The sequence below is a fragment of the Corticium candelabrum genome, chromosome 10 (genome assembly GCF_963422355.1).
Source record: "Corticium candelabrum chromosome 10, ooCorCand1.1, whole genome shotgun sequence".
Lineage (NCBI taxonomy): Eukaryota > Metazoa > Porifera > Homoscleromorpha > Homosclerophorida > Plakinidae > Corticium > Corticium candelabrum.
Window position 1 is genome coordinate 3574391 of NC_085094.1, and position 27119 is coordinate 3601509.

Sequence of the window (27119 nt, forward strand, 5' to 3'; positions counted from 1 at the left end):
AGGAGCACGAGCCCCCAGTGCCTCCGGTTCCTACGCCCATGCTAGTACTTATATAGAAATGAGGTACCTCGGGAAGGGTAGCATATCTCCAGGTTTGGCATTCAGACTGTCGTAGATGAGTGACTTTAGTACTCGAGAGCAAGCTTCTGGAGTGGCCTCGACTCCTCCAATGATCTAGAACGACATACGTTATGTCACCAGGCTACTGCACGTCCGATCATTATCTATTGAGACATACGAGACTGCGACCGTTGGCGCCGTAAGACAACGTCAGGTTCTCTAACCCGGATGCAAATTCCAAGATTTCTCCATCGTCGCCTCCTTTTATTTCCAGTGTTATTCTAGAAGAGAAACGACACATGACGATATAGTCGTGACAAAAGTTCACGCAGGACGACAACTGACGTCAGAATGTCCTCCTCGTCCTCGTCTGCCACTTCAATGTTGGTCGCCACAAAAACGGCGCCGTGTCCCTCTGTGAAATTCACATTCCACGTGTTTTCGCCGTTGAAGCGGATTGTTGGTGCATCGTTGACATTGTGAATAATCACTCTGAGTGAAGAAAAATGTAAGAGATAGAATTTAGTTGCTTGTACAGTAGCTCACACTCATGTCTTACCGGATAGAAGCTGACGTGTTGAATAGTCCGTCCGAAACGGTTATGAAAATGTCCCTCGTCAGTGGCCTCTTCGGTTCGACAGCACTGGAACGTAAAACGTTACAAATCACACAAAAATCCCATACTAACGTAAAATATTGTACAAAAGATCTTATGTGCATTTTCAAGAACATTTTTGCATGGTTCTGTATACGCCATGCACACTCTGCAACACAGACAGGCCGCTATCCATGCACAAAATTTCAAGAGATATATACTCAGCTAGTGTGTGCTATATTCACCTTTCACGACTCTGATTACCTCCATTCAACCATGCCCAAACAATATAAGGGAAGAAACAGTCTCGTGAAGGCAGAGCAGCTCAAGAACAGTGCTGGATAAAGGAAGAGGGCCCAACAGGCCTGGGTCATCTCCCCCCTTCCCCCCGTTGCCATTGGCTGTTAACTTGCTAGAGTGTAAGGCAGCGTGCCGTTACTCACAATGGCGCAAAAGGTGATCGGATACAAAAAGCTCATGACTAATTTGATATCATGAATATTATCCTTTTTATAGTCTGATAAATTCTGGACATGTGGCGTAAGACTCCTTAAGCTTCTGCAGATGCGTTTTATATCGTAACTTTTGACTAATAAATATAAAAATATCAAAAGTATTTACAAAACTGGGTGGGTGTGGTTTTAATGTGGGCGTGGTTGGGCCCTCTCCTGTTCAAAATTCTGAATCTGCACCTGCAAGAATACTGTCAAACACAACCCCATTATCCCTCAGCTTCATCAGAATCGGTCGACACGTAATAGCTGTACACTGTATATCACATGCATACACGACGTGAACAGTACACTTACTTCATGTACAAAGGCAAGTGAACCCCCTCGAGTCTACCAGAAATACTAGACGCGGCTATTATTCAAGTAAGGCTTGTGTGCACGGTCTGTCGTGACACAAAACGCGGTTTCTATTTTAGGGCGGCTTCTATTTGAGAACGGCTTCTATTCGAGGGAGGCTTTATACCAGACTATGATATTCGAAGTGGTCATACCTGTTCATGTATGTGACAGAGTTCAGCAGCGACTGGAACGATTTCTCAGATGCAGCTCCGCGTATGCTGAGCAGTGCTTTAACTCCGTCAAACTAAAAGACGCGCAACTATAAATCGAATCAACACAAAGAGATATACACTTGCTGCCGACCTCCGTTGTAACGCCATCAATCGACTGTGATATGTCCAGACGTTCTTCTTCCGGACAGCTTCTACAAGGTTGGAGTTGGACAGTAGCGGAATAGATGAGATAACTAGACAAGAGTAATTATGCATAGACGAAGTTATATAGCGAAAAGTCATTTGTGTAATGTCTTACTAGTCGTCATCCGGGTCCATCAGGGTTAGAGTGCCTCCAGCAATAGGCATGGGTGTTGGATGTCCCTCTTGGAAGTGCAGCATGTTATCTACAAGAAAAAAGGATGACGAGTGTAGTTTATAAGCGTACAGCTATTGGCGGTGGCAAACAGTATGCAGCGTGGCAGAGACTGTATTATGGGAGGATGCGTCATCATTAATTAATCAATTAATTAATTAATTAATATGTAGAGAATCATCCTTGCTAGGTTGCCAAAACTGAAGTATAGGCATCATAAAACAAGATTCAAAAATGTTGTAGCTGTAATCATAAGTGTTGCTTTTTGCTGCGTGCGTGCGTGCGTGCGTGTGCGTGTGTGCGTGCGTGTGCGCGCGTGCGTAACATGGAGAGTAAGACAAATACACACAAACTCAATGAGAGAGAATGTGGCGTCTCCAGGCGTGTGTGTGTGTGTGTGTGTGTGTGTGTGTGTGTGTGTGTGTGTGTGTGTGTGTGTGTGTGTGTGTGTGTGTGTATGTGTGTTAGTGTGTGTGTGTGTGTGTGTGTGTGTGTGTGTGTGTGTGTGTGTGTTGTGTGAGTGTGTGTGTGTGTGTGTGTGTGTGTGTGTGTGTGTGTGTGTGTGTGTGTGTGTGTGTGAATATGTGTGCAAGCTTAATTAATATTGACTCTCCATACTTCCTATGGAAATCTGTGGAGGATTAACGTTTCTTCCCACGTATTTCACGTCTACGGAAGCAATCGGAGCGTCAATATTATTGGCATCAGTCAATATCAGATCAATATACCTAAACAACAACATCATATATAAAACAATATGTAAAAGGAGTCGATCAAATTACGTCTTAGCGTGTTGGAAGTTGGTGACGTTCTCAGAAAACGTGATAGACAGCATCAGAGCAGTCAAGTTCACTGAACCGTATTGCCTCGAAATCACCATCACAAGCCTGGCACAACCCAGACTCGTATTTCCAATTACATAACCACACACACAGTAACACGGCTTACTTTCCGTTCTTCTCGACTGGTCCCCATACCGTGCATTGTGACGAGATTGCCATATAATCTGCATTGTTTATTCTTCCATGAAGAACAGCCGTCTGGAGATCAAGAGCAAGCTACAGTAACCCGCCGACGATTAGTACAACCGCTACTTCATACATGTAACATATGGTAATAAACCTGCGGTTGCTTCCATGATTTGTACGTATTTATGACGACAGTCAAGTTGTTCCAGTCCTACCCGACAAATAACAATTTACTAAAAAATATACAATGTATCGAGATCACGTGACAAAAGCACCTTCGCGCCAAATCGAGATGTGTCCAGATAGTTGGGTTCAGCTAAGAATATCAATTGTCCGGGATCCGTGAAGACGATCGATCTGCCCAACGTAGTGTCGTCGTTTCGACTCAAATCGAAGATATAATGACGACACTGAGTGTGACCTCCGAGTGTGCTCACACAGTCAAAGTATGGAACAATGCGGCAGCTACCGTCGCATCCGTCCGCCTCAGAGTCCATCGGACCACCGTTGTCACATTCCTCGGGCGTCTCAAGAATCTCGTTGCCGCAGTAGTAGCAGCCGCCACTTGAACATTTATAGTTAGGCCTGAGCACGCACATAGAAGTGCTATTTGAGTATGTCTTTGTGCAGTCGTATCCGATCTCGACTTGGCACGTCGAGCTGCATCCGTCTCGATCCTCCAAATTATGATCATCACAATCTTCACCGTTTACCAGAATACCGTCGCCGCAAACGCTAGCGCATACGCTAAGATGGTATGGATCCACGCTGCAGTCGTATCCGTCCTCGACGATGCATAGCAGACGATCACATCCGGGCTCTCCTGCAGAGTCGCAGTCCTCACCCGCAACTCGCACTCCGTCTCCGCATATGCGTCGGTAGCACTTGCTACTGCCGCTGTCTCCAGCAGCGCAATCGAACTGGTCTTCCACGCGGCACTGAGCCGAACAGCCGTCGTCGTCCAGCAAGTTGCCGTCGTCGCAAACCTCAACCGGCCAGTCGACGACGCCGTCACCGCAGACGGGACATGCCGACGCATACGTGACCAACGGCGAGAGATTGGTACAAACGTCTGGACCGGTCGAGTTCAATTTCAACGCAATCGTACGACCAGTGCTCGAATTTCTACCGTCGCAGTTCGCTTGTGATGAGTTCACCAGGACAGCCGATATCCTATTGGCTATTGCCTCAATCTCCGAATAATTACCGACGTCCACAGTCGAGCAAATGACGAATCCCTTCTCTTCGATCGCAGATCTCAACGCCAGTAGACCGCTCGAAGAGTCATTGTGTTGCGCTATCAAATCCAACAGTAGACTGCGGTCCCTGTCCCTGTCTTGCGTCGGGAAGGCCGTTTTCAAGAACGCGCGAGCTCCGTCTGGCGAAAACGAAGCGTTATGCAACATGTGGAGAAAGCATTGCGAATGGGCGTCGTAAAACATTTCGTTCTCGAAGTCTCTGCATTCTGATGGCAACGGCGGGAATTTTCTCCACTGGATCTGCTTCTCTTGGAAGATCCGGATCACCGAGTTGCGGAGGCATTGCAATGCCGCCTCTGCCGACTGCCTATCGGAACTGCCGACCGGCAATGCGTTGACGGCGTCGCAGAATGGGGCGAGAGATTTGTTGAAGTAGGAGTCGTCACCACACGGAAACGCGTTCTGTGCGCATGTTAGAAACGATGAGCACATCGCACTCTCCGACTGACAGCGCAATTCCACTGCAAAATAGTAAAGACGATTACAACGTTTTTATACATTTAATTATAACGAACACATGTACATGTACTGTCACGCCCAAAGTGGACTTCCAGCCCATTAGAGGCAGCCGCGAATGGACCTGGATTAGGGCTAGGATTAAGTCAGTCAAGGTTAGAGTTAGGATTACAGCGAGTTTGAGGATTGCGGTCTCCCAAAAGACCGAGGAGTGGCTACTACCTCCCAACTTGTCCCACTTTTCCATTAGAGATCATTTATGTTCGAGACCACCTCAATGTCAACAGGCAGCCCAATACTCGCAATAAAAATAGAAGTTCACCATTTATAATCCCTCAAAACTGTGCCTCCAGTTGAGTTACTTTGCTCTACAAGCTCGTGTCAGCTCTCTAAACTCTCATGTTAAAACAAATATTTCTTGAGGTACATGACGCATGTTATGTTTGCGTAAAGGCCCGTTTACAGACCTCATTGTCCAAACGCAACGTAATGTAACGTATAGATAGTGCAGAATACGTTGTTTTAACGTCGTTATCTAGTATTGCGTACCCTGAGCTTTGGTCGCGTGACTATCTTGCATGCCTGGGTTAGTCGGCAATTGGTTAAAGAAATCATGTGCTGAATTGCTCAAACCCTATTCGTCAAACGTTCCGCTCCGTTACGTCCAAATAGAACATCATCTTTTGCAAAGTAACGTAACGTAACGCAACGCAACGTAGCGTATCCTAACGTAAAGTCATCTGGTTCACAGACGACGCTCGTAACGTTAGGTTACGTTACGTCATGTTACGTTGGTCCAGCGTATGGTCTGTGAACCGACCTTAAAGGTCCTCCCATAGTGTCTCTGGCATCTAGCACATATCGCGTAATTCCTCCCAAATTTTCATTGAATGACAAGAAGTGACGGTCTTTCCTTTCCAGTAACATATGCCGAGCTAGTTGAAAAACCACACCAGTGAGAGCTTCACAGTGGTCTTTTTGCCGACTCCGTTGCGACCATTTTTCGCAAACGAAGTCAAATTTCCAGACGACAGCAGTTCTAAATGAATCCTAAAGTGAGGCTAGGGTTTAACAGTGTGTTACCGGGGAAAAGGAGCCAACCTAAGCTCCAGACACGGGTCCTTTGGTTCCAGAAGGCTCCAAGTTAACAATAAAACTAAAAATGTAATGTGCTACGGTACTTTCCCTGAGTCAATGCCATTGTCAGAGTCTGGACTCTGTGTCCTCCCAAATACTGTACGAGAATTATGCTATCGATTTCTGTATACGAGGCTACATGGAGCCGCGAAAGACCAGAGCCGTATAAACAGAGACGGCTCTGGGCTCCAGGTACAGGGCAGCAACAGGGCAGCAACAAGCAAATTTGGCGCCAAAAATGACGACCACCTGTACCCGAGGTTAGGTTCAATTTTGGAAGAGACGGTCCATTGTGGATGCCAAAAACAAACACCCATTTCCGGGTCTGGTCCAAAATTGTTGTTACAGTACAACTGATTACCTGATTGGCAGCGTTTGCCTGTAAAGCCAGTGCGACACACACATTGGTACGCCGCAAACTTGTCGACGCAGTAGAGCGCGTTTTTGCTGCACGGATTCGGAACGCATTCGTCCCTCTCTACAACCAGACAGCAATCATTATCAACCGTGAGTGAACCCGGAAAACTTGTGCAGGCGCAACTCACCTGTCGTACATCCCTGACCGATGTACCCGGACGGACAGACGTGAACGGCAGCAAGATGTCTCACACTCTGACTCGGTAGCCCTTCGTCGGTCGCATTAATCCAGATCGTAATGTTATTCAACTGATCGCTCCACGGAATGGAACGGCTAAGCAGCACGGTCCCGTCAAACGGATCAATCCAGAAGTAATCCGACGCCGCACCCGGTACGATGCTGTACATAAGCTTGGCGTTTGATCCGATATCCCGATCGGTTGCCGTCACTCTAGTCACGACCGTGTTCGCTTTATAACTCTTGGATATGGTCGCATTCCATTCACTGTCTACAAACACGGGCGCGTTGTCGTTGACGTCGTCGATGTGTACGGTTATCGTCGCCGTCGTTGTCCTAGCAACCAACGGTGGGTCGTTCCTCGGCTCCCTGACGACGACGGTAAGAACGTGAACGTCTGCCGTTTCTCGATCGATTCCTAAGCTTGTGGTAACGTTTCCGGAGAATCTGTCGATGAAAAACAAGCCGCCGTCGTTGCCCGATGTTATTTCGTGATGAAAGACCGACGTGGAGAACTCGTCTAGATCGGTAGGCGTCACTTGTTTGACAAACGAGCCGTTGAAGACTTCGTGTACAGTCGCAGTGTAATTCGACGATAGTTCGCATCGGATGCCCCAGTATCCGGAAGGACAAGCGCAACGCGTCATGGCGACTAAATCGACGCACGTCGCGCCGTCGGCGCATGACGTCGCGTTGCATTCGTCGATGTCGGCGTCGCAGAGAGCGCCGGTAAAGCCGAGTGTGCACGAGCAGGTAAAGTTCTGGTAGTCGTCTTCGCACTCGCCGTCGTTGAAGCAATGATTGATCGGAAAGCAGTCGCAAGCGTCGCCGCTGCCGTCGTCGTCCGCGTCTTTCTGATCCACATTAGAGACCAACGGGCAGTTGTCGACCTTGTCTGGTACACCGTCGGTATCGACGTCATCTAAAAGATAAAATCATATTCATTGTTTAGAGATATCTCGAGACGTTCGAATGATAAGAGTATATACCATAGCAGTAGGTTATGTTTACAGACCCTGGAGCAACCGTCGACATCTTCTCGGGGCACGACGTACAGCTGGTTTTGCCGATTGTGTCCTGGTACTGACCCCTCGGACATGGTTGACACGGTTTCACACCACCCAATGATGAATTCGTACCGACAGAGCACGGCTCTACAAACAGCAATGCCTCACTTCAGAGACACCCACTATTTTAATCCGTCCTTACCTTTACACATGGCTACATCCAATTCTGCCGTCGTTGCCGTATGTAGTCCGTTAGGGCACGGAATGCAGGCGAGATGACCAAAATAGGGCTGATACGTATGACGAGGACAGTCCAGACACGGCACGGATCCTGTCGACGAGTAACTTCCGGGCGGACACCGAAACGTGAAGTCCAGATCCACGTTGAGCAGCACCTTAGACGACAGAGGAACCAGACCCTCATCGGTGGCCGTGATTTCGGCCGAGCAGAACAGATTGCCATACGACGCGAAGACCGGACTCAACAAAACGACCTCTCCCGAAACCTGATCCACCGACACGTACGAGCAGTTCCCACCAGTCATCGAGTAGCGAACGCGTCCGTTCGTTCCGAGATCGGGATCACGAGCAGAAGCAACCCATATCACCTGATGACTTCTACTGAATATTACCGCCTCGTCGACCTTCTTAGACACGACGGAGTCGACGAACGACGGCGTGTGATCGTTCTTAGGAAGGATGGTGACTTTGTGAGACAAGACGTTGCCGAGACGTGAACCATTGTATGCCGAGACTAGACGAACTTCGAATTCTTCGTTCAATTCGGATATGGCGTCGTTATTGAGTTGAATCGAGATTACTGCAATGCTCTGGTTCTCGGCAAATGTAACAACGTCGGATGAACCCATGTCGTAATCCCAGTTGGCGGCGCCGCGTCGACCGACCGCCGAGCCGTCGACTGCTGCCCAAGCGATCTCCACCTTCCCGAATAATCCTCGACTTCGTTCGACGGTCAGCACCACTTTTCCGTCGACCTCTCGTGCTACGCTTGAAGTGTTCGCGAACTCGACGACACCGTGAGGGTCGTCGTTCTTCACAACCGTCAGTGTGGCCCTGGTGTTCGTACCGATGACCGCATTTCGCACGTTGATCAATTCGAGAACGAACGACTCGTCCAACTCCGGCTTGTCGTCATCCGTAATATCGAGTCGAACGGATACGGTCGTGTCTCCCAGCATGACGTGCTTCGACACCGGAAGAACGACGTCGGACGCATTGCCCGACGGTTGAGGAAACTGAAGCTGCAGCAGAACGGGCTTTGTAGATTTTTCGGCTTTGTAGCAGCGTCGGACAATATCAAAGTGTGCCATCTTGGAGTCTTCCTCAACCGACAAAGTTGGCGACCAATCTTTAAACTCAACGATACCATTGCCGTTGGCACTGATGACCGTCACCGGAACAACGTCCCTTGTAGAATCGATTAACGACTTGTCGTGTGACGTCACCAGAGTAACGACGACCCTACCGTATCCCTTAGCCAAAGTCCTTAGATACAAGTCGATGTAGTTTGATCTCTGGCCTTCAGTGAAGTATAGAACTCCGGTGTCGACGAACTGTGACGCAAATCCAAAAATGCTCTCTGCCTTCCAAGATACCGAAACGTCGTCGAAAAAGCCGAAACGCCGCAAGACGAGCACTCGGTTCGAAGAAGATCCCTCGGATAGGCAAACGTGGTTGTCGGCAAACTGAAATACACCAAACATCTCTGGATAGGTAAAGAATAGAGCAAACTGAACTGGTCCTGAGAGATAAACGACGTTGCGTATTGTTCTGCTTTCCACGTCGACGGTCTGGTTTCCCTCCTTTGTCCAACCGTTACCGTTCCACTGCTGTAGCGACACTTCCACCGTCGACTCGTTCACTCCCGGCTCCGTCAGTAACGGATTTGATTTCAGCAATGACTCTACGTCGTAGGCAATGACAATTTCCACTAGTGTTGGAATATCGCTAACAGGCGTTTGAGTAACGTTAAAAGATGTTTGAGTATCGTTGACATGTATTTGAGTATCGTTAAAAGGTGTCTGAGTATCGTTGCCAGGTGTTGTCGACCGCCGTTTTCTTCCGTTCTCGTTTCCGCCTTGCATAACCAGTGAATAGTTACCAAACATCGATGCCTGTTTATAGAGAAAACATTAAGAATAAATGGGCACATGCGGAACGTGTTAGTGCTAGTGTGTGTGCGCTGCGAGCATGCGCTCATGCGTATGTCGTGTAGATCTATGCGTACGTCTAGAGACAGGTACGTACGCATAAGTATGAGTGGATGGCAGAGAGCAACTTGGAAATAGCCATTGGCTAATTATATCGAGCACATCGATTGAGAAATGTTTTGCAAGCCGTTCCATACCGAGATATGAGTTGGAATGTGTGTGTGTGTGTGTGTGTGTGTGTGTGTGTGTGTGTGTGTGTGTTTGTGTGTTTGTGTGTGTGTGTGTGTGTGTGTGTGTGTGTGTGTGTGTGTGTGCGTGCGCGTGTGTACGCGCGCGCGTGTGTCGCGAGCACGTCTTTTGTATAATTATGATATATAAAGCCAGTCACAAATGCATGTATTTATACTTACTACAGGCGTGGATGTATACGGATTAGAGACTTCCGCACCCGCCACCGTCGTCACATTCTCATTAGTGACATCTACACGTTCCACCGAGACAACATCACCTTCACCTGCACTCTTCACCACAACAGCTCCAACAGTCCCACTTTTGAAAACTGTATCGCTAGTAGGATCAGTGTCATTCGACGATCCGACTTCAGTATCATTCAACACTCCGACTCCAGTCTCATCCACGATAACAATGTCTACATCGTCCAATTGACATAGACCTCCGCTTCCGCACGTGGTCTTGCCGACAGACACTCCATCACTCCGTTTAAACGTAGACAAACCTGCACCGTTTACGGCTAGTACCGCAAAGTAGTACAAGATTCCGGACCTCAATCGCAGATTATTGATGCTCCATTCTTCCGATTGTCCTGCAGATTTATAGTCTATGACATCCGTCTCAAACGCATAATAGCCTACGCGATATTCCTCGATCGAACTCTCAGCGTCACCTGCAGCCCAATTTCCTTGAAGAAAATGTGTGGCCTGCTGAGTGTCCGAGTCCGAGAGTCCCTTCTGTCCGTCGCGAACGTATTGGATCGTCGGAGGCGTCGTATCAATAATAAATCCATTCGAAGACGCAGAAACGGTCAACCCGGCCCAGTTCGATGCAAATATGGTTGAGAAATATTTCTGACCGGCCGACAGTTTCGTACAGAGACTGCATTTGCGTTCGGTGACCTCATGGCCGATATTGCGCATTTCATGTACGTCGCAACGGCCCGGCTGCGTTCCGATACACCAAGCGTACTCCATAATTCCGCTCTCTTCGTCGTAAAAGCCGCCCCAGCTTACTGTCGGGGTAAAATCCGTATTGCTAACGGCGTCCAGCTCGTTCTGACCCAACGCGTCGAACACATCACCCGGAAGCGGTTCCGTCGAGTCGATTACAATCGACGGAGCATCGACAGTCAATGATCTTTCGCCGTTATCTTCCGCTTTCACTCTTACACGATAGCTGTTGCCTAGTTCAAGACTCAGTTCGTCGATCCAGACGTCCAGGTGGTTGTTGCTCGAATTCGCGCAGGTCGTTTGATCGCAGTTTGTGCAGTCGTCCTTAAGACCACCCGTCGACGTCTCACCGGTCGCGCATGGGCGACAAACGCTGGGAATGTGAGAGATTCCGGTCTTCATTCGCGTGTTGTTTCGATAACAGAAGGCTGACAATTCGATTGTCGTTTCTTTGCTTCTCGATGAGTGAACCATGACGGCTAGCGTCTGTTTTTTAATTTGCGCATGCGCAGAATCAGACACAGAGTGGTATTTGAGACTGCGTATTACTCCGAAGGTTTCGCAGGTATTCGAATCCGCGTCGAAATGAGCGATAGTCACACTGTCGTCAGACGGAAGGTAAGCCGCCAGATAAGCAACATCGTCGTCTACGTCGACGCTCAACTTCCCGGCAAAACTCGAGTTGGACAACTCGCAACGCGTCTTGAAAAGATATCCAGTGCGGTCTAAAGAAAAGATGGCCACTGTGCCATCACTTGCTGATCCAACCGCAATCAAGCTAGTACGTGGAATGAACTGTACAGTCGTAAAAGTGGAAGGAAATTGAGCCACTGTGGCGGAGTCGATAGTCGAATCAAATGTGGCGAAGGCTTGATCGTAAGAATACAAATCCACCTGTCCAGTTGCAGGGTAAGCGACGGCGACCGTTCCTGTCGAGCTTGCGGTAATAATAATATTGCAATCCGACATAGCTCTTGCGCTAAACGACGCCGCCTTCTGCCACTGTCCGTTTTGTACGTAAATCGCAATCTCAACGTTACCCACGTCATCAGTGGTAGCAAAGAAGGCGGTGTTTCCTAGAACTTCTAGCTCTGGACAAAAGTGTGACGAACTCGTGCTCACATTTTGAGGAGTCAGAGTGGCTGAAATAACCGCCTTCGTGCTCTTTGTATTGTCCGGTGCAGATTGAGAAAATACGAAAATGAAAATGTAATTTTTGTAAACGACGACAATTATGACACCCTCGGCGTCAGCGTCGATTGCCGGGAACTTCGAACTGTCGTCTCTCGGGGCAGAAAATATTTGTACATCAGATGTATCCCAACGTGAAACGAAAGCGATAACATATTTTGAAGCTACTACTAAAGTGTCATGAGCAAGTAGAGAAAACGCCGGGTTTCCCTTCAAACTGACCAAAGACAAACTCGAATCGGACTGTCCCATTTGTAGCGGCAATTTGCCTCCTAAGCAACACGGCGAATCGGGTTGTTCGTACCTCAAAGCCCACGTCTCATTGTGAACCGCTGTTTCTTCGGCTTGAGATGCATTCTCGTGTTCGACTGTTGTGTTTTCGCTAAGACGAATTACCGAATAATAAAAGTCTGATGACACAAGCGATGACACACCGACGGAATTGTTCAATGGACAAGAAAGAGATTGTTCGATTAGCTTCACAGACGCCCCGATTCCGTCCGATCGTCTTGTCGCGTTGATGTCGTACCCGACATCGCCATCCCACGTCGCCAAGTCGAAACAAATGTCGTTCTCAACTATTTCGACTCCGTCGGATATCCTAGAAACCGACAAACCGGCGTTGTCGTACGCCGTAACTTCGAAGTAGTATCTGCGTCCCAAATGAACAGCATCGAGAGACATCTCAGCTTCTGTGTCGCTAGACAATACATTCGTCTCTGCGACGACTATGGTTCCGACCAAGGGCCACGTTTGCGAATCGTTATAACTATCCGTCAAAACCGCATATGAGTATCCGGCAATTCCACTGTCTTCATCGACAAAGCCAAACCAATGTGCACCAAGGGCGTTGTTGTCCACTTTCTGAAAGTCAATGTCATATCCAATAGTGAGGCCATCCTTTACCTCTCCGGCTATAGGAGGGATTGTATCAATTACAACACCATCCGATGCAACAGAGGTGCTTAGTCCTGCTTTGTTGTAAGCCGTCACTACAACGACGATTTTCGCACCAGACTTTATGGCAAAGTTAGAAGCAATCGCACGGTATTGAATACCAACCGATCTCTTACTGATGTAAGGCGTCGCATAATCAGGCGATGTTGCTTCCCACACGTAATCGTCAATGTGACTTTCTTCGTCTTCGAACCGCAACCAGCTAGCGGATACAGTCGTAGGATTCGACTGGTATTCGAGGTCCACAAAGTTTATTCCGTCGTATACGATCCCCGAGTTAGGGTGTGTGAGATCCACGACCACGCCGTCAGACTGTGAAATCTGACTCCCGCCCAATATGTTGAATGCCGTCACGATCGCTTTGTAACGCACACCGCTAACGAGCAACAAACCGGGCAATGTTGCCTCGGTGTTCAGCCCAACGCTCGCGCATCCAAGAGAATCGGTCTCATTACCGGAGCCGAAACAGCAGACGTACTCCGACACGCTGCTGATGTCTTCACTAAATCCAGTCCAGTGAGCAGACAGAGACTGATGATCTGATTGATAGTTGACGTCGTCGACATCGTATTTTCGCCCATCCAACACGACACCTTCGGTTGGTTCCGTAGCGTCCACCACAATCCTGTCACCGCTTATAGCTTCGGAATACAGCCCGATGACGTTGGTAGCGCGCACTACGGCAAGATATTGTACACCAGGAAGCAACGTGAATAATTCCAAGGAAACGTTTGTTCTTAGCCCGGCATTCAAATAATGAAGACTCTCACAATTCTCCGTTATCTCCTCCCGTGTTGCTAAAGCCACACGATAATTCACTATACTAGTCTCCGTCTCAGCAAATCCACTCCATTCCACTGACACATTTGCTGCATTCTCGATGTACCCTGCAACAGCAACACCCGCCTCGTCTCCAAAATTCACGCTCCCAGACACGGGTGGCGTCGTATCAACGACGTAGCCATTCGATGAGCTCCCAGAACTCAAGCCCGCTGAATTCTTGCAGACAACGTTCACGTACACTTTCGTTCCGTTTGCTATTTTGTGCCCGGTAGAAAAGACTTCTGTTTCTTCGACAACAATAGAAGGCGAGATATCGCAACTATCCGGTGCTGTGCCGGCGCACCAGCTACACTCCGTGATGCGACTCCAGTCTTCGGTAAACGAGTCCCAACGAGCAAAAACTGTCGTTGAGTCTAGAGAGTATTCGATGTCGTCGTCTTCCCATCCGTCGTACACCTGGCCAACAATGGGGGCGCTGCTATCGATCAACACTCCGGAAGATTCAACCGTTCGTCTCAAACCTGCTGCATTGGTAGCTGCAACGTTTATAAAGTATAACGAGCCGTCTGTCAACGAGAGCCTAGACTTGACAGCACTCGTCCTCAGTCCAACGTCAGTAAACAACATGAGGTCATGTAAACCCGGCCTCGTTCCGATGCTCCACTGGTACTTCATAATGGGGCTCTCGTTGTCGACGAAGCCGAACCACGTGGCGCACAACGTCGTTTTGTCGGACTGCACTTCGAAGTTCCCTCCACTGTCACCGTGGTAGACGGTTCCCTCGGAAGGAATGGTGCCGTCGAACGACGAGCACGTCGACTTCGAACGGGATACAAGACTGACAAAGTTTACAGCCTCGACGGACACATAATAGCACACACCGGCCACGACATCGACGGCAGCGGTAGCATTCGAAGCATTTCCCACACTGACAGGACCGAGTATACAATTCTGGATTCCCGTTTCGTTCTCACAAAGAAACCAACTAACCTCTCGGACGCCTGACTCTAAATCGGTCACGTCCCAGAACGCCTCGATCTCACCGGTGAGTACCTCATATCTGCCATACGGTTTACTCTTAGTTCCCATTCCGACGACAGCAAATTCGGGCGGCGTATTGTCCACAAGGAAACCGTTTGACGAAACACCCGACTTCAATCCGGCAGAATTATAGGCAATAACGTAATTGTAGACCACCATTCCTGCAGTCATCGATAGACCAAAGGCTGACGCACTGTTATTCAACTCGACATTTGATAACGGCACGACGTCTGTCTGTCCGGGCTTCGTGCCGCATCCCCATTTGTAAAAGTCTATGTCGCTAACATCTTCGAAAAAGTCGAACCACTCACTATGAATGGTCGACGTCACGATTTGATATTGGACGTCGTCTGGACCTAGTCCGTCTATTACAACGCCAGTTGTGGGAGCAGTAACGTCGATTACTGTACCGGAAGACGTTGCACGAGCCGAGAGACCGGCTCGGTTTACGACCACGATAGAAACGAAAATCTCCCGCCCGTGTTGAAGTTGGACTTGATTGACATATATTGAACCTTCCTTGAGCGTCACGTTAGTCTCCGCCTTGGCGTCGCAAAGATCTGGCTTAGTGCCAACGCACAACGCTGCGGAATGAATTCCGCTCTCGTCGTCCTGGAAACCATTCCACACCACGGTTATGGAAGTAGATTTGCTCCAGAATGAAGAGTGGGTGTTGCCACCAATGGTCAGTGTGCCAGGAATAGGTCGAGTCTTGTCGAAAATCTTGCAATCCGATGCCGCTTCTGATGACAAGCCTGCCTTGTTGACAGCACGTACTTTGGCTATGTAACACCGTTGAGAGTTGAAATTTACGCCCTCCTTGCTGACTTTCGTTTGCAGCTCGACGTTTTCCACCGCAACAGGACAGTCCGTGCCATCTCCGCTACACAGCGACCATGAATAGTAACTGAGACCACTTTCGGCATCGGAAAATCCCGACCAGCTCACGTTCACAATTTCAGTCCAAGGTAGAAAGCGAACCGATTTGCTAACATCGGGCACTTCGATTGTAATTTGTCCCAACGTCGGCTTCGTTCCGTCAATAAGAAAGCCATCGGAAGTAGAATGCGCTTGGAGATTCAACGAATTTCGACAGGTCACTTTTGTGTAGTATCGAACACCAGCACTCAGATTCGACGTCTTAAAACTGTAGCTAGTTGACAGTCCAACTGAGACCGGACTCTTTACGTCTTTTCCGTCAGACGTCTGAAGGCTAACCAGGTATTCAGTGATTGGTAGCTCGTCATCGATGCACTCTTCCCAAACAACCGGAAGTCGACCTTGGCCCGTAAAATAATCTAATTCTTGAAGAAAACTGTCTTCAGCTACAAGACCGGTTATAGGAGTTGTAAGATCGGAGACCAGAGCAGGCGAGGAAGCGGTAGCGCTGTTGCCTGCCAAATCAGTCGTTTTGACGGTTACATAATAGGACGTCCCGCTGACGACTGCCAATTCATTGGTCAAAACCGCTGTAGATAAACCGGATTTCGCGAATGGAACAACGTCGTCTTCTCCCTCGGATGTGCCAACTGCCCATTCGTAATAATCAATGCCTGTAGCGTCCTTGAATCCTGACCAGGTTGCTCTGATTCTCTTGTTTTCCCAAGACAAAGCAATCGTTCCGGTGTCTGGAACATGAAAGTCAAACAAAACTCGATCGGAGTTTGTTATAGTAAACAATCCTGCTTTATTGAATGTCGTCAAAGTAAAGTAACCGTTTGTATCATCCGTCAAGTTCAACGGTGGCAGTTGATAATTACTCTGTTCCGGAATGTTCTTTAACGCTACTAAGTCGTTGCCAGAAGGTCTTTTTCCCAAAGCGATGTCATAATGGTCGATGCCACTTTCAGGGTCACTGCAATTCCACGAAATCCAAACATTTCGAGATGAACTAAAATACTTCAAATTTCCTGACATGCCGAATCCAATCGACTCGCACGTCGGAGCTGTACTATCGATCGTAATACCATTCGACGTTGCAGACACAGTCACACCCAAATTGTTGGTGGCCACCACGGTTGCATAGTACGTTACTCCTACCTGAAGAGTCAGCGTGCCAACAGCATGACCCTGAAGCGCCAATTCTAGATCAGTCAGTTTCTGCACGTCCGTCGCTCCTGCCGAAGTTCCAAATCCCAAGGCGTACGACTTGATTCCTTCCGTCTCGTCCTTAAAGTTCTCCCATCTAGCCCATAATCCTGCTGTGTGGGGCTGATAATCCTCGTCGTCATAGTTCGGTCCGTCGAGTACTTTACCCGGAACAAAGGCTCCAAACTTGATAGTAAAACTCGCCGATAGCAAGTAACTTGATAACCCTACACCGTTTTCAGCCTCCAGTATAACTTCGTATGTCACCTTATTTGTAAGAGTAAACTGATGTATTTCTCCCACGTTTCCTTTACTTGAGAAAAACGGACTGTACGTGTACGTGGGATAGTCTGCCTTCACGGATTTTCCTGTTTCTTTGATTGCCCATCTCACTGCTCTTACGCCTGTCTCGGCATCCGTTACTTTCGTCCACTCAACCCGAACGACGGCATCGCTAATCTGCGTTTCATCGGGGGTAAAGGCCCGCGACGGATAGATTACCGTCGCCACAGCGGAGCCCTCAAAAATCGGCGCCGATCCGTCAGTGACGGCGCTCGCGCTACTCGACGTCTTCCCAGATGCTCCGTTGACCGCTGTAAGAGTGAAAAAGTAAGTCTTTGGTGAATCCAGTGTGACGAGACCTGCAGTACTAGCCTGCGTTGCTGTAGCAAACGATTTCAGTGGAAGGACGTCAGCCAAGTCTTCTTCGGTGCCGATTGCAATACTGTAGTCGACTATCCCACTCTCAGCATCTTTACCACTCCACGTCAAGTCGAAAGAACGAGTTGTCGCACTGTATGTTATGGTAAACGTCTCGATGACCGGTGGCGTCGAGTCCACAACAAATCCATTCGACGTCACGTTCACATACAGCTGCGCAGCGTTTTGCAACGTCAACACAGTGTAGTAACTCTTACCGTCCTTCAAGGTAACAGCCGACGCTAAAACGCGCGTTGCCGTTTTGCCGACGTCCACTTCTCTCAACAAAGTATTTGGACGTTGAAATACCCGCCATTTGATCGCCACGATACCGGATTCTGCGTCGCTGCATTGCCAGTTGGCTGAAGGCGAGTCCCACACGGACATGAAAGCGACGTCCGCCTTGGCGACAAAGCCGTCGTTGAGGTAGGAGCAAACGGCCGGAGTGGAATCTACTTTAACACCATCAGACTCGGCGGATACTGTAAGTCCGGCTCGATTAAATCCCTTCACGGCGGAACGATACACGACGCCTTGAGCTAGAGTACTGAGAACTGTGGCATGTGACGCGGTTACTTTTATTGATCGGGGCACATCGCCAGGCGACGGTAGAACTCGCAATTCATAGTAGTCCATTCCACTTTCGGCGTCCTGAAATCGCCAGTTGGCCGATAAACTCTTCAACGACGACTGGTAATCTATGTCGGGTTTAGAGACGAGACCGTCTCGTACGTAGAGTGCGGACGGAGGCGACGTGTCCACCGAGAGACCGTCGGTAGTGTATGCGGTCGTCAATCCGGCAGAGTTCCAAAGTGCCAGGGTCGCAAACAGTGTTATGCCTTCTCGCAGAGTCGTCTTCGTGTCGACCTCTTTTCCTGCTAACACATCCACGGCGGACCGTCGGATATCGAATCCTCCACGATACGTACCCACGGACAAAACGGTCTTGACTATAGTGCTGACGTCCTCACTGCACATCCAGTTAACTGCATGGTAACCCGGAGCCGATTCATAGTCCTTATCGCCAGTCAACCCGTCTCCAAAATGACTACACTGCGGAGGCGTCAAGTCTACTGTGACTCCATTAGACACGAGCCAACTCGACACACCAGCCATGTTGATTGCCTTCAAGAAAGTGAAATATTTGACACCATGCTGCAGAGCAATTCCGAGATAAGCTGCTTTTGTTTGAGTTCCAAAACTTCGCAACTCATAATCAAAAAAGGATCCAAAATTCGAATCTCGACCGATTGCAATTTGATATTGTCTCACGGCGGTATCCGCATCAACACAAACGTCCCAGTTGATGGTTAGGTAGGTCGTTGTCGTTATGATGTCATTGTCTGCACCACTCGTAAAGCCCTCACGCACTGCATTACATCGAGGAGGACTCGTATCAACTATGAAACCGTTAGATTTCGAAACTTTAGACAGACCAGCTTTGTCTGTAGCTCTGACATAGGCGATATACTTGGAGCCAGACACCATACTGAGTTCCGACACGACTGCGCTGGTGCTTGAAACCGGTACTTCCTTAAAGATTGCATCGGTCTCTCTTAGACTAACAGCCACTTCGATAGTGTCCAATCCCGATTCAAAGTCCTCAACCCATCGCCATTTCATCCAAGCAGTTCGATTTAATGGATGATATTCTACGTCTGACGTGCCCCAGCCGTCCTGAACGTAACCTTCGGAAGGATCTTGAAAATCGACCATCACACCGTCTGAAGACGCAACAAGTCGAAGTCCGGCGCCGTTGGTAATACGGACGAGAACGTAGTATCTCTTTCCCAGATCAAGGTCGGTCATGCTATGAGTGACGGGCTTGCTGACAACAGTCGTGTAATCGACAATGTCGTGTCCTCCCCAGTATGAACCGATAGCCCAATCAGTGTGCTCAACTCCAGACTCGTCATCCTTTGCGTCCCAGTTGGCCGCAAGTTTCAAGTGATTGACTAGAATGTAATCTACGTCTTCTGGGGTTGTTGTAATGGTACTGTCGTACTCAATTAGATTCTCCAGCTCGGTTACAGTTTCGTCAACTATGATGCCGTTTGTCCATGCCTCGGAGTACAGACCTACACGATTGTAAACACGCAATCTGAAAGCATACAACTTTCCATGTTGGCCATTCATCGTCCGACCGATGACCGTAAAGCTCGTTTGTTCTCTCTTCCAAGAAGCCACTGTCACGTTGTCTTTAGATTCGACGCTTGTTTGGAAGTACTGGAGACCACTCTCGTCATCATACCACTCGCCGGTCTTACAATTTACTTTTGTTGGTTTTGGTGTACTGCTGACGCCCGGAGGTGGAGGCGGCCATTCAGCCTTCAAATTGTACCATAGGCAAGCTTGAAAGTTAGCCCAAGAAGAAGTTGAAAATTCCCAGTACTTGATATCTTGCCCAACGTTAAGGCCATCGTAGAGGACCCCTATATTGGGTGGTGTCGTATCAACCAAAACTCCATCAGTAAACACCTTAGTATCCAAACCAGCGGCGTTAATACATCGGACTGATGCATTGTAGACTTCTCCGCTAATAAGGCCCAGACCATCGAAAGCTATTTCTTTCACCTTACCAACAGAGATCTCTGATCGCACAGTCGACCCCTTCAGGTTAGTGATTCCGACAAAACAGTCAACGATCGGACTCTCGTTGTCGATAAATGCGCCGTGCCACCGCACATGCAAAAGCTTTGATGAACTCTGGAAGTCGGCGTCTAGCGTGCCACGTACTCCGGGTCCATCTCGTACGTAGATATCGACAGCGACTGGTGGAGTGTTGTCCAAAGCGATACCATCCGACCATTCCGTTCGACGAAGGCCGGCAACATTTGTCAACTTGATAGTCACGTACAACGGCCGGCCAGGTATGATAGGAACGCCTTTAAATTGTGCAACAACAGATCCGTTTTTCGTTAGAGGGTACTCCGTAAATGGAACGACATCGGATCCGCCGGGGTACGTGCCGACGGCAGCCTCCTGTTTCGCCAGACCGCTTTCGCGGTCGATACAATACCACGACGCTGTGAGGAACGACAGAGACGTCACGTAGTCTTGATCTTCTTTATGTTTCGGAATCAAGTCAAGCACTTGAGAGCATTCCGGGCGCGTGTAATCGACATACGTTCCGTTCGACCTCTTCTCGGTTGGCAGTCCAGCTTTGTTCCACCCTCGAGCTGTTACAAAGTAGTTTCTACCGAGCACTAGTGAGATTCCCGCTTTGTAGCCAAAGAGTTTCGATTTTACATTTAGATACTGGAATACTTCGAGTCCATCGCTTCTCACAAGTTTCCACTCGTAATAGTCGATGCCGCTTTCCGGATCCTCAAATTCAGACCAACAAGCTTTAAAGTATATGCTGGCCACTTGGTAGTCACTGTCTTTCTTACAGTCCAAACTGTCGTCGTAAACGTAGCCAGCAACAGGATTAGTGTAGTCTACTAAAATTCCGTTAGTCGATGTGATCGACTCGAGTCCATAAATGTTCAGAGCTTTAATCGTAAAATAGTATGTGACTCCATTTTCCAGAGACACGTCAAAGTTGGAAAGTACTTTTGCGCTCTTCACATCACGAAACTCTTGCAAGTCATCACCTCCGGGTACCTTTCCTATGCCAAATACAATCGATTCGATGTTCGACTCGTCCCTGATTTCGTTGTAGTGAGCCTGAAGCGAGCTCTCACTGGAACTGTATTTTGCGTCGTCCGGACCGGGACCGTCCTGGAGTCCGTCCACTACCGGCGGAGTAGTATCGGCGACAAATGGCTCTGCTGTCGCCGCAGTCTTAAGACCAGCAGAGTTAGTACAGACTACCGTCACAAACACATTTTCCCCGTGGCTGAATTTCAAACCTCCTCCGGCGTAGAGACTTTTCTTCTGGACATTTTGTGCTTTCATCACGTTGTCTCGTCCTGGTGCCGTACCGGCAAAGACACTGTATTCTATGTATTCCGCCTCGTCGTCCTTGAACCCAACCCAGTTGGCACTGAGTGACTGCCAGTCTGCTTGCACTGCCTCAACTGTACCTTTTATCGGAGGGGACGGATCGGGAGTGCTAAGGCACGATTCTGGTAGTAGTGGCACTGCATACTCTCCACCAGACCAGGTAAATATTGTCACTTGAAGCTCAACGTATACACCGAGATAAATTCTGCAACTTGGTGCCCATGCCTTGCAGCTGATCTTTGGACCAAGCAAACGAACAAAAGCGAATACGCGAATAGCCAATGGCCTTGTGACAAGATTCAGATCAGCGCACACCTGGAGTGACGCACCTTTCAAACGAAGGGTGAGTGTGGGCACAAGGCTAGTGTCCAAGACGGTTGCTTCTATTCCAGCACCCGCTTCGAAAAAAAGAGCACTCAGAGCAACTGTGGCCTCAACATCAAGAGAAGCTCTTCCTGTAAGTGAAGCCTTTGCTTCTAGTTTTGCTGGACACAATCCCATTATGTAGTTCACTGTCAAAGTACCTCTTGCCGCGTAATCCAATTTAATAATGATTCCCCCAAATGGTCCCAACAGAATTGGCCTATACAAGCACGTAAAACACGTTTCAACAAATGTTTTGGTAATCTTGTAGAGTTCGTCTTCGCCCGTGATGCAATCAGTATAGTCGTCGTCTCGTTTTCGTCTATTCTTGTCTAAAGGTATCAACGGTCGCGGAGCAACTACAGTCCTCCCAAGAACATTTAAAAACACCTCGTTTTTCTTCACGGCGTCTTTGAGTGAGAGAGAGTTCTCCAAGACGGGAACTGCCAACCAGAAAAAGCTGTCTTCCAAATCTCCTCCAACAACCCATCTCAATGCTTGCTCTGCTTGAGCTCCACTTTTAAAGGCCAGCGTCAGCTCTCTCGATTTTTCTATGTACGCTAGTGATATCGCTCCGGAAGGAACCGGAAATCCCCTTGACAATGGTACTTTCACTCCATACCGAATTGGTACGTTGATGACTCCGCTACTCATCTTGCTAGTTTTGTTGGGCTGCTGTATAAATTCGACCTTACAAATATACCCGGGCTTGGGAACACATCTAAGAATACCAAAATACGGTGTCCATGCCTGATCAAAAGGTAAGAAACCAACAACGTGTTCTCCTATGGTGACAGCGCGAGCAGGTTTAAGTACTTGCAGCTTTCCGACTTTGACTTTTCCTGCGACCATTTCTCCGTCTGAATTGAGATTATAAGCTGCAGCCCATCCGTACTGAGTTCTGCTGCTTATGTGTCCTGCAACTAGTTTTGTTCCTAACGCAGTTTTCATTCTGTCGACGAAATCCGCGATCCACAGATAATTGTCGTAATATGATATCCCAGTACCGTATGAGTCTGTATCATACTCTGCATTCACTGTCAAGTCCACGGGGGGTTCAGTGTTTGAATAACTACCCAATTCAGACGTCTTGATACCGAACAAAACGCCTTTCGCAGCGCTATCTTTCGCAGTGGTATCTGTCACCATTTCTATTCCTGCAAACCAGAGGTAACTGTTAGCTATTGTCAATCCTAATGGTAGTGATAGAGGTTCGCCATTAGCCCTGAAGAGGCGATAGAGTCTCTTTATCTTTCCCGAGTCTTTGTGAATGACAACTAAGAGGTTTGGCAATTCTTCGTTGATGCCTGTGCCAAACATAGACAAAGCAATATGAGTACCGTCCCAGTCAAGCGACGTCATTCCTTGAACTTGATAATCCTCAAAAAGGCCTGGTACAACTTGGCGTCCTCTCCGTAAAATCCTAAGATGCGTGTACTTGATCGGAAAAAACCAATCACGATATCTCGGTGTCGACCTGGGCTTCACTCTAATGCACACCTCGTCAGAGCAGTAGGGAAGTTCATCTGCGATTTTTAGTTCACCTGCGTCGAGACCACGGTCCAACAATAACAGATTACTCAAGTAAACTTTGACTTTTGTAAGAACGTTAGTCCCAAATTTACGAAACTCATCCAAAGCCCATTCAATCGTTCCAAAAACAGCATTATTGATCACCTTTCTCATATCAGATACGATTCCCGTGTAAGATGCGACTGTATTCGACACGCTACGCAAATGCCTCAAAAAGTTTTGTTCGATAAATTGATTGAGCTTTTCGCCCACTTTACGAATTGTCGCCATGACCGTATCGACTGGCTTGAAAATCTCCTGCGGTAAAGCCAAAGACTCAAAGAAATTGCAAACGTACACGTTAGCATTAGCCACTTGATCAACCAACTTCATAGCGCCTTGGACAAAAGATGACTCTAGGAAGCGTTCCACGTGACTCCAAAGTGCGTTAACTTTAGGTATTTGAGAAGAAATGAAGTCAATTGCTGTGCTTTTTGCTGCGTCAAGCAACTGGTCCTCAACACTTTGCCGTTTTCTCCTAATCAACTTTTGCCCTCCAACACTAACACTAAAAGTACGGTCAGACGTCAGCTCATTGATGATATCCTTGACTAGGCGGAAAATATCAAGATCAGTTTTTGCTCGTTCGATCATTAGCAGCAGCTGGTTCCAGGCGTCTTTCGCGATGTCTCTGACAACGAGCAGCTTGCCCTTCGTCCGCTCAACTATACCCTCAAAGTCCGTTACTGCATTAAAATCCTCGATAATTTGTTCCGCATCCGCAACAAGCTGAGTCACGTTGTCTTCGAAGAGATCCGCGACGCAAAACTTTTCCACACATTCGAGAGTAAGAACCTCGCGCATGGAGTTTTTGTGAATCGATGCGAAGGCTCTCAGGTGCTCTAAAAACGTCGAAATTGATAGTCCTAAGTTAACGACTGGTTCGGCCACTTCGTCGGCAGCGTCCGCCACAGCGTCGATAACGCCGTCCGCTGTTGCATTCACCAATTCCGTCAGATTGACCCACATTGCCTTAAACGTATCACCATATCTAACCACCTTATCGACGCTCGAGCTCAAACTACAAGTGACGTTGAAGGTCTTCTTTACACTGAGAGCGGCTGTTCGAAGATCATCCACAAAATCGATGTATCCCTTTACCTCCTTGCCGACGTCAAACACCTGAGCTGCCACGTTGTCGATAAAGTCCGCTCCTTGTTCCAAAAACCGGATTGGTTCAGCAGTTACGGATTTAATCCAATTTTTAAAATCCGCCACTATTCCACGGAGAATAGACTCCAAATCGTCCAACGATGATTCAATGGTATTAATAATGAACTGTTTGGCTTGCTCACCATAACCAACAATGGTTTTTGAAGAAGACAGTCTAATGAGTATATCCTGTGCCCACAAGGACGCGTCCAAAACTTTGTCGATCATGTCTTGTACACTCTCGGCGGTATTCTTCACCTCAGGAACGGCTTCACCGACAATAATGGCAAAGTCTGTGATGTTTCTAGCAAGTTTGACCAAATCGATAAACTGCTTGCTACCATTCACCCACTTAGTTACAACTGGAGTCACTTTTCTCTCGTACCAATCAGCAACAATTTCAATTTTAGAATCTATGAAAACGCTAACGTTGCCAACAAATGCGTCAGCGACTTTGTTGAAGCGCACAAACAATGCGTTCTCAATGAAAGCGTCCAAGAGTGCTTCAGCTTTCTCCATCACTTGCTTGAACAAGTCTTTCACAGACATGACGCTGAAAGACGATCCGTCTAACTCAAAGCTCCCAAATATTTGCTTTACGGTGTCACCGAGATAAGCCTCCACTTTTGATCTTAGTCCATCATATGCCTCCACACCTTCGTGGATAAAAGCTGTTATGTGGCCGTTGGCGGCGTCAACGACTTCATGAACTTTGTCGCATACTTTAGTCAAAGCGACTACTTTGCCTCGAGCCCACGACAAGTCTACGGAAACAAATTTGGAATTCAAAAGTTTGCTACTAGCCAAAGATTTCAAGTGTCTCAGCATTTTTCCCAGGTCCGAGTAGCTCCGCACCATGACAATAAACGAATCGATCGTGCTCTTACTGCGAGCAAGAGCACTGTCCAAGTTAGCAACAGTTTTTTCCATGTTGGTGATTTGCGTCACCGATACAGATCCTTTCTTTTTACTTGCAAGCACACTATTTGCTATCTGTTTAAAGTCGCTGAAAAGAGTCTTCAGACTTTTTATTTCACGAAAAAGAGAAGAAGTCGACGGTGTTGAAGGAGGAGCAGTAGGTGAAGGCTTCGACGCGGAAGACGAGTCAATGCTACTGAACCACCAGGAGCTGCCAGTCGATTTCTTTGTGCTACTAGACTTCCAGTTCAACAAAGACCCTGACGGGGCGCTGCTGGACGAGGTGCTGCTGGACGAGGTGCTGCTGGACGATCCCCCAAAAGAAAGAGAAGGCCACCAGCTCTTACCATTAGACGGAGCAGAAACTCCACCAACAGAACTTCCTCCATCTAGTAAAGATGACAGCTGGGCGTAGGCAATCTGAACAATATTGAATACGTTTCCACCCGACGAAATAAATTCGTCGTTTCCGTTCAACACCATATCCGCCAGCAGCTCCGCAATGCGATTGTATTCGGAGGCATCACCCGCCTCCAGTTTGTCTAACGTTGTAGATATTTGGTTGACGTATCCCACACCTTTGTCTATCAGTTTCTTGACTTTGCGAACTGGTTCGACTGCATCGCTCACCGTTCGATTCGCAAACGTCTTTAGTTCACCCAACTTCTTGGCGACGAAATCGGTCAACTTCTTTTTTAGAGATTCGATGTAATCAATTAGCCTGTTCACGTCTGTCATACGAAGCACGAAGTCTTCAACCTGGCCCAAAAATGTCTGAACATCTTCTCCAAATTTCACTACTCTGTCGAGTGCCTCAAGTCCTCTCCTTGTCAAATTGAGAATCGGCTCGATGGGTTTAAGGATTTCATCAGCGTGGCTATGGATTTCTTCCAGGTAAGTTAAAGCTTTGGCCACAAACTGTAACAAAACGGCAATAGCGCTACGAATAGTCTGAACAACGCGTTGGGCCGCCTGGTGTCCGGCATCAACTATGGCAGATAAAAACTCGTTTTTGAAACTCAGTCCTGCGAAGAACGCGGCCTGCCCTTCAACCAATGAAATCCTCACACCAAACATTTTCATTTCTGCAGCAACTCTGTTTAAAATATCAAATTCTACCTTTCCATCAAAGATGGAAAGATAGATGACCGCCAGATTGCGGAAAATAGCTTCAAAGTTTGCTCCGACCATGTCACCTCCAAATATTTTCTCGTGCCTTTCATTTAATCCAAACTCTTTGTCAACGAGTGGCTTGAGAAGATCGGCAATTCCTCGGGTTACGCGCACTTTTGCAATCAGCTCTTTCTTCTGCTCTTGTTTCTCTCTAATACTCTGAGCTCTTGTCAAAACTCTTTCGGCAAAAGTGCTTTTATAGCGTTTGAAAAACCTCGTCAGAACATCATCTAAGTCTCTGCTTTTACCCGCAGACTCGTACAGTAGCTGTTCCAATGCATTTAGGGTTTCTGGTGACCAGTTTTCAGAGCTAGCTCGGTCTAGAATTGCGGACACAGCTGCCAGCTTCTCTTCCGCGTTGGTCCTCACGGACGTGAGAACTCGGAGAAGAACTGGCTCGATCATGTCCAACTTCAACGATCG

At 48.0% G+C, this 27119-nt stretch overlaps 1 protein-coding gene across 1 annotated transcript in view; it reads right to left on the reverse strand.

Moving 5' to 3' along the window:
- LOC134185236 (uncharacterized) overlaps positions 1-27116 on the reverse strand; it is a 30741-nt gene extending 3625 nt beyond the window's left edge. Inside the window, exons 1-17 of the mRNA XM_062653015.1 lie at positions 10038-27116; positions 7659-9591; positions 7439-7603; positions 6400-7371; positions 6216-6332; positions 3278-4722; positions 3157-3213; positions 2983-3092; positions 2817-2921; positions 2653-2762; positions 1978-2065; positions 1810-1912; positions 1659-1750; positions 620-703; positions 406-552; positions 239-341; positions 68-174 (exon numbers count right to left, since the gene is read on the reverse strand). Coding sequence (XP_062508999.1) covers positions 68-174; positions 239-341; positions 406-552; positions 620-703; positions 1659-1750; positions 1810-1912; positions 1978-2065; positions 2653-2762; positions 2817-2921; positions 2983-3092; positions 3157-3213; positions 3278-4722; positions 6216-6332; positions 6400-7371; positions 7439-7603; positions 7659-9591; positions 10038-27101 — 22802 coding nt within the window. The 5' untranslated portion in view covers positions 27102-27116. The remainder of the gene's footprint in view (positions 1-67; positions 175-238; positions 342-405; positions 553-619; positions 704-1658; positions 1751-1809; positions 1913-1977; positions 2066-2652; positions 2763-2816; positions 2922-2982; positions 3093-3156; positions 3214-3277; positions 4723-6215; positions 6333-6399; positions 7372-7438; positions 7604-7658; positions 9592-10037) is intronic.
- Between the last annotated feature and the right edge of the window lie 3 nt (positions 27117-27119).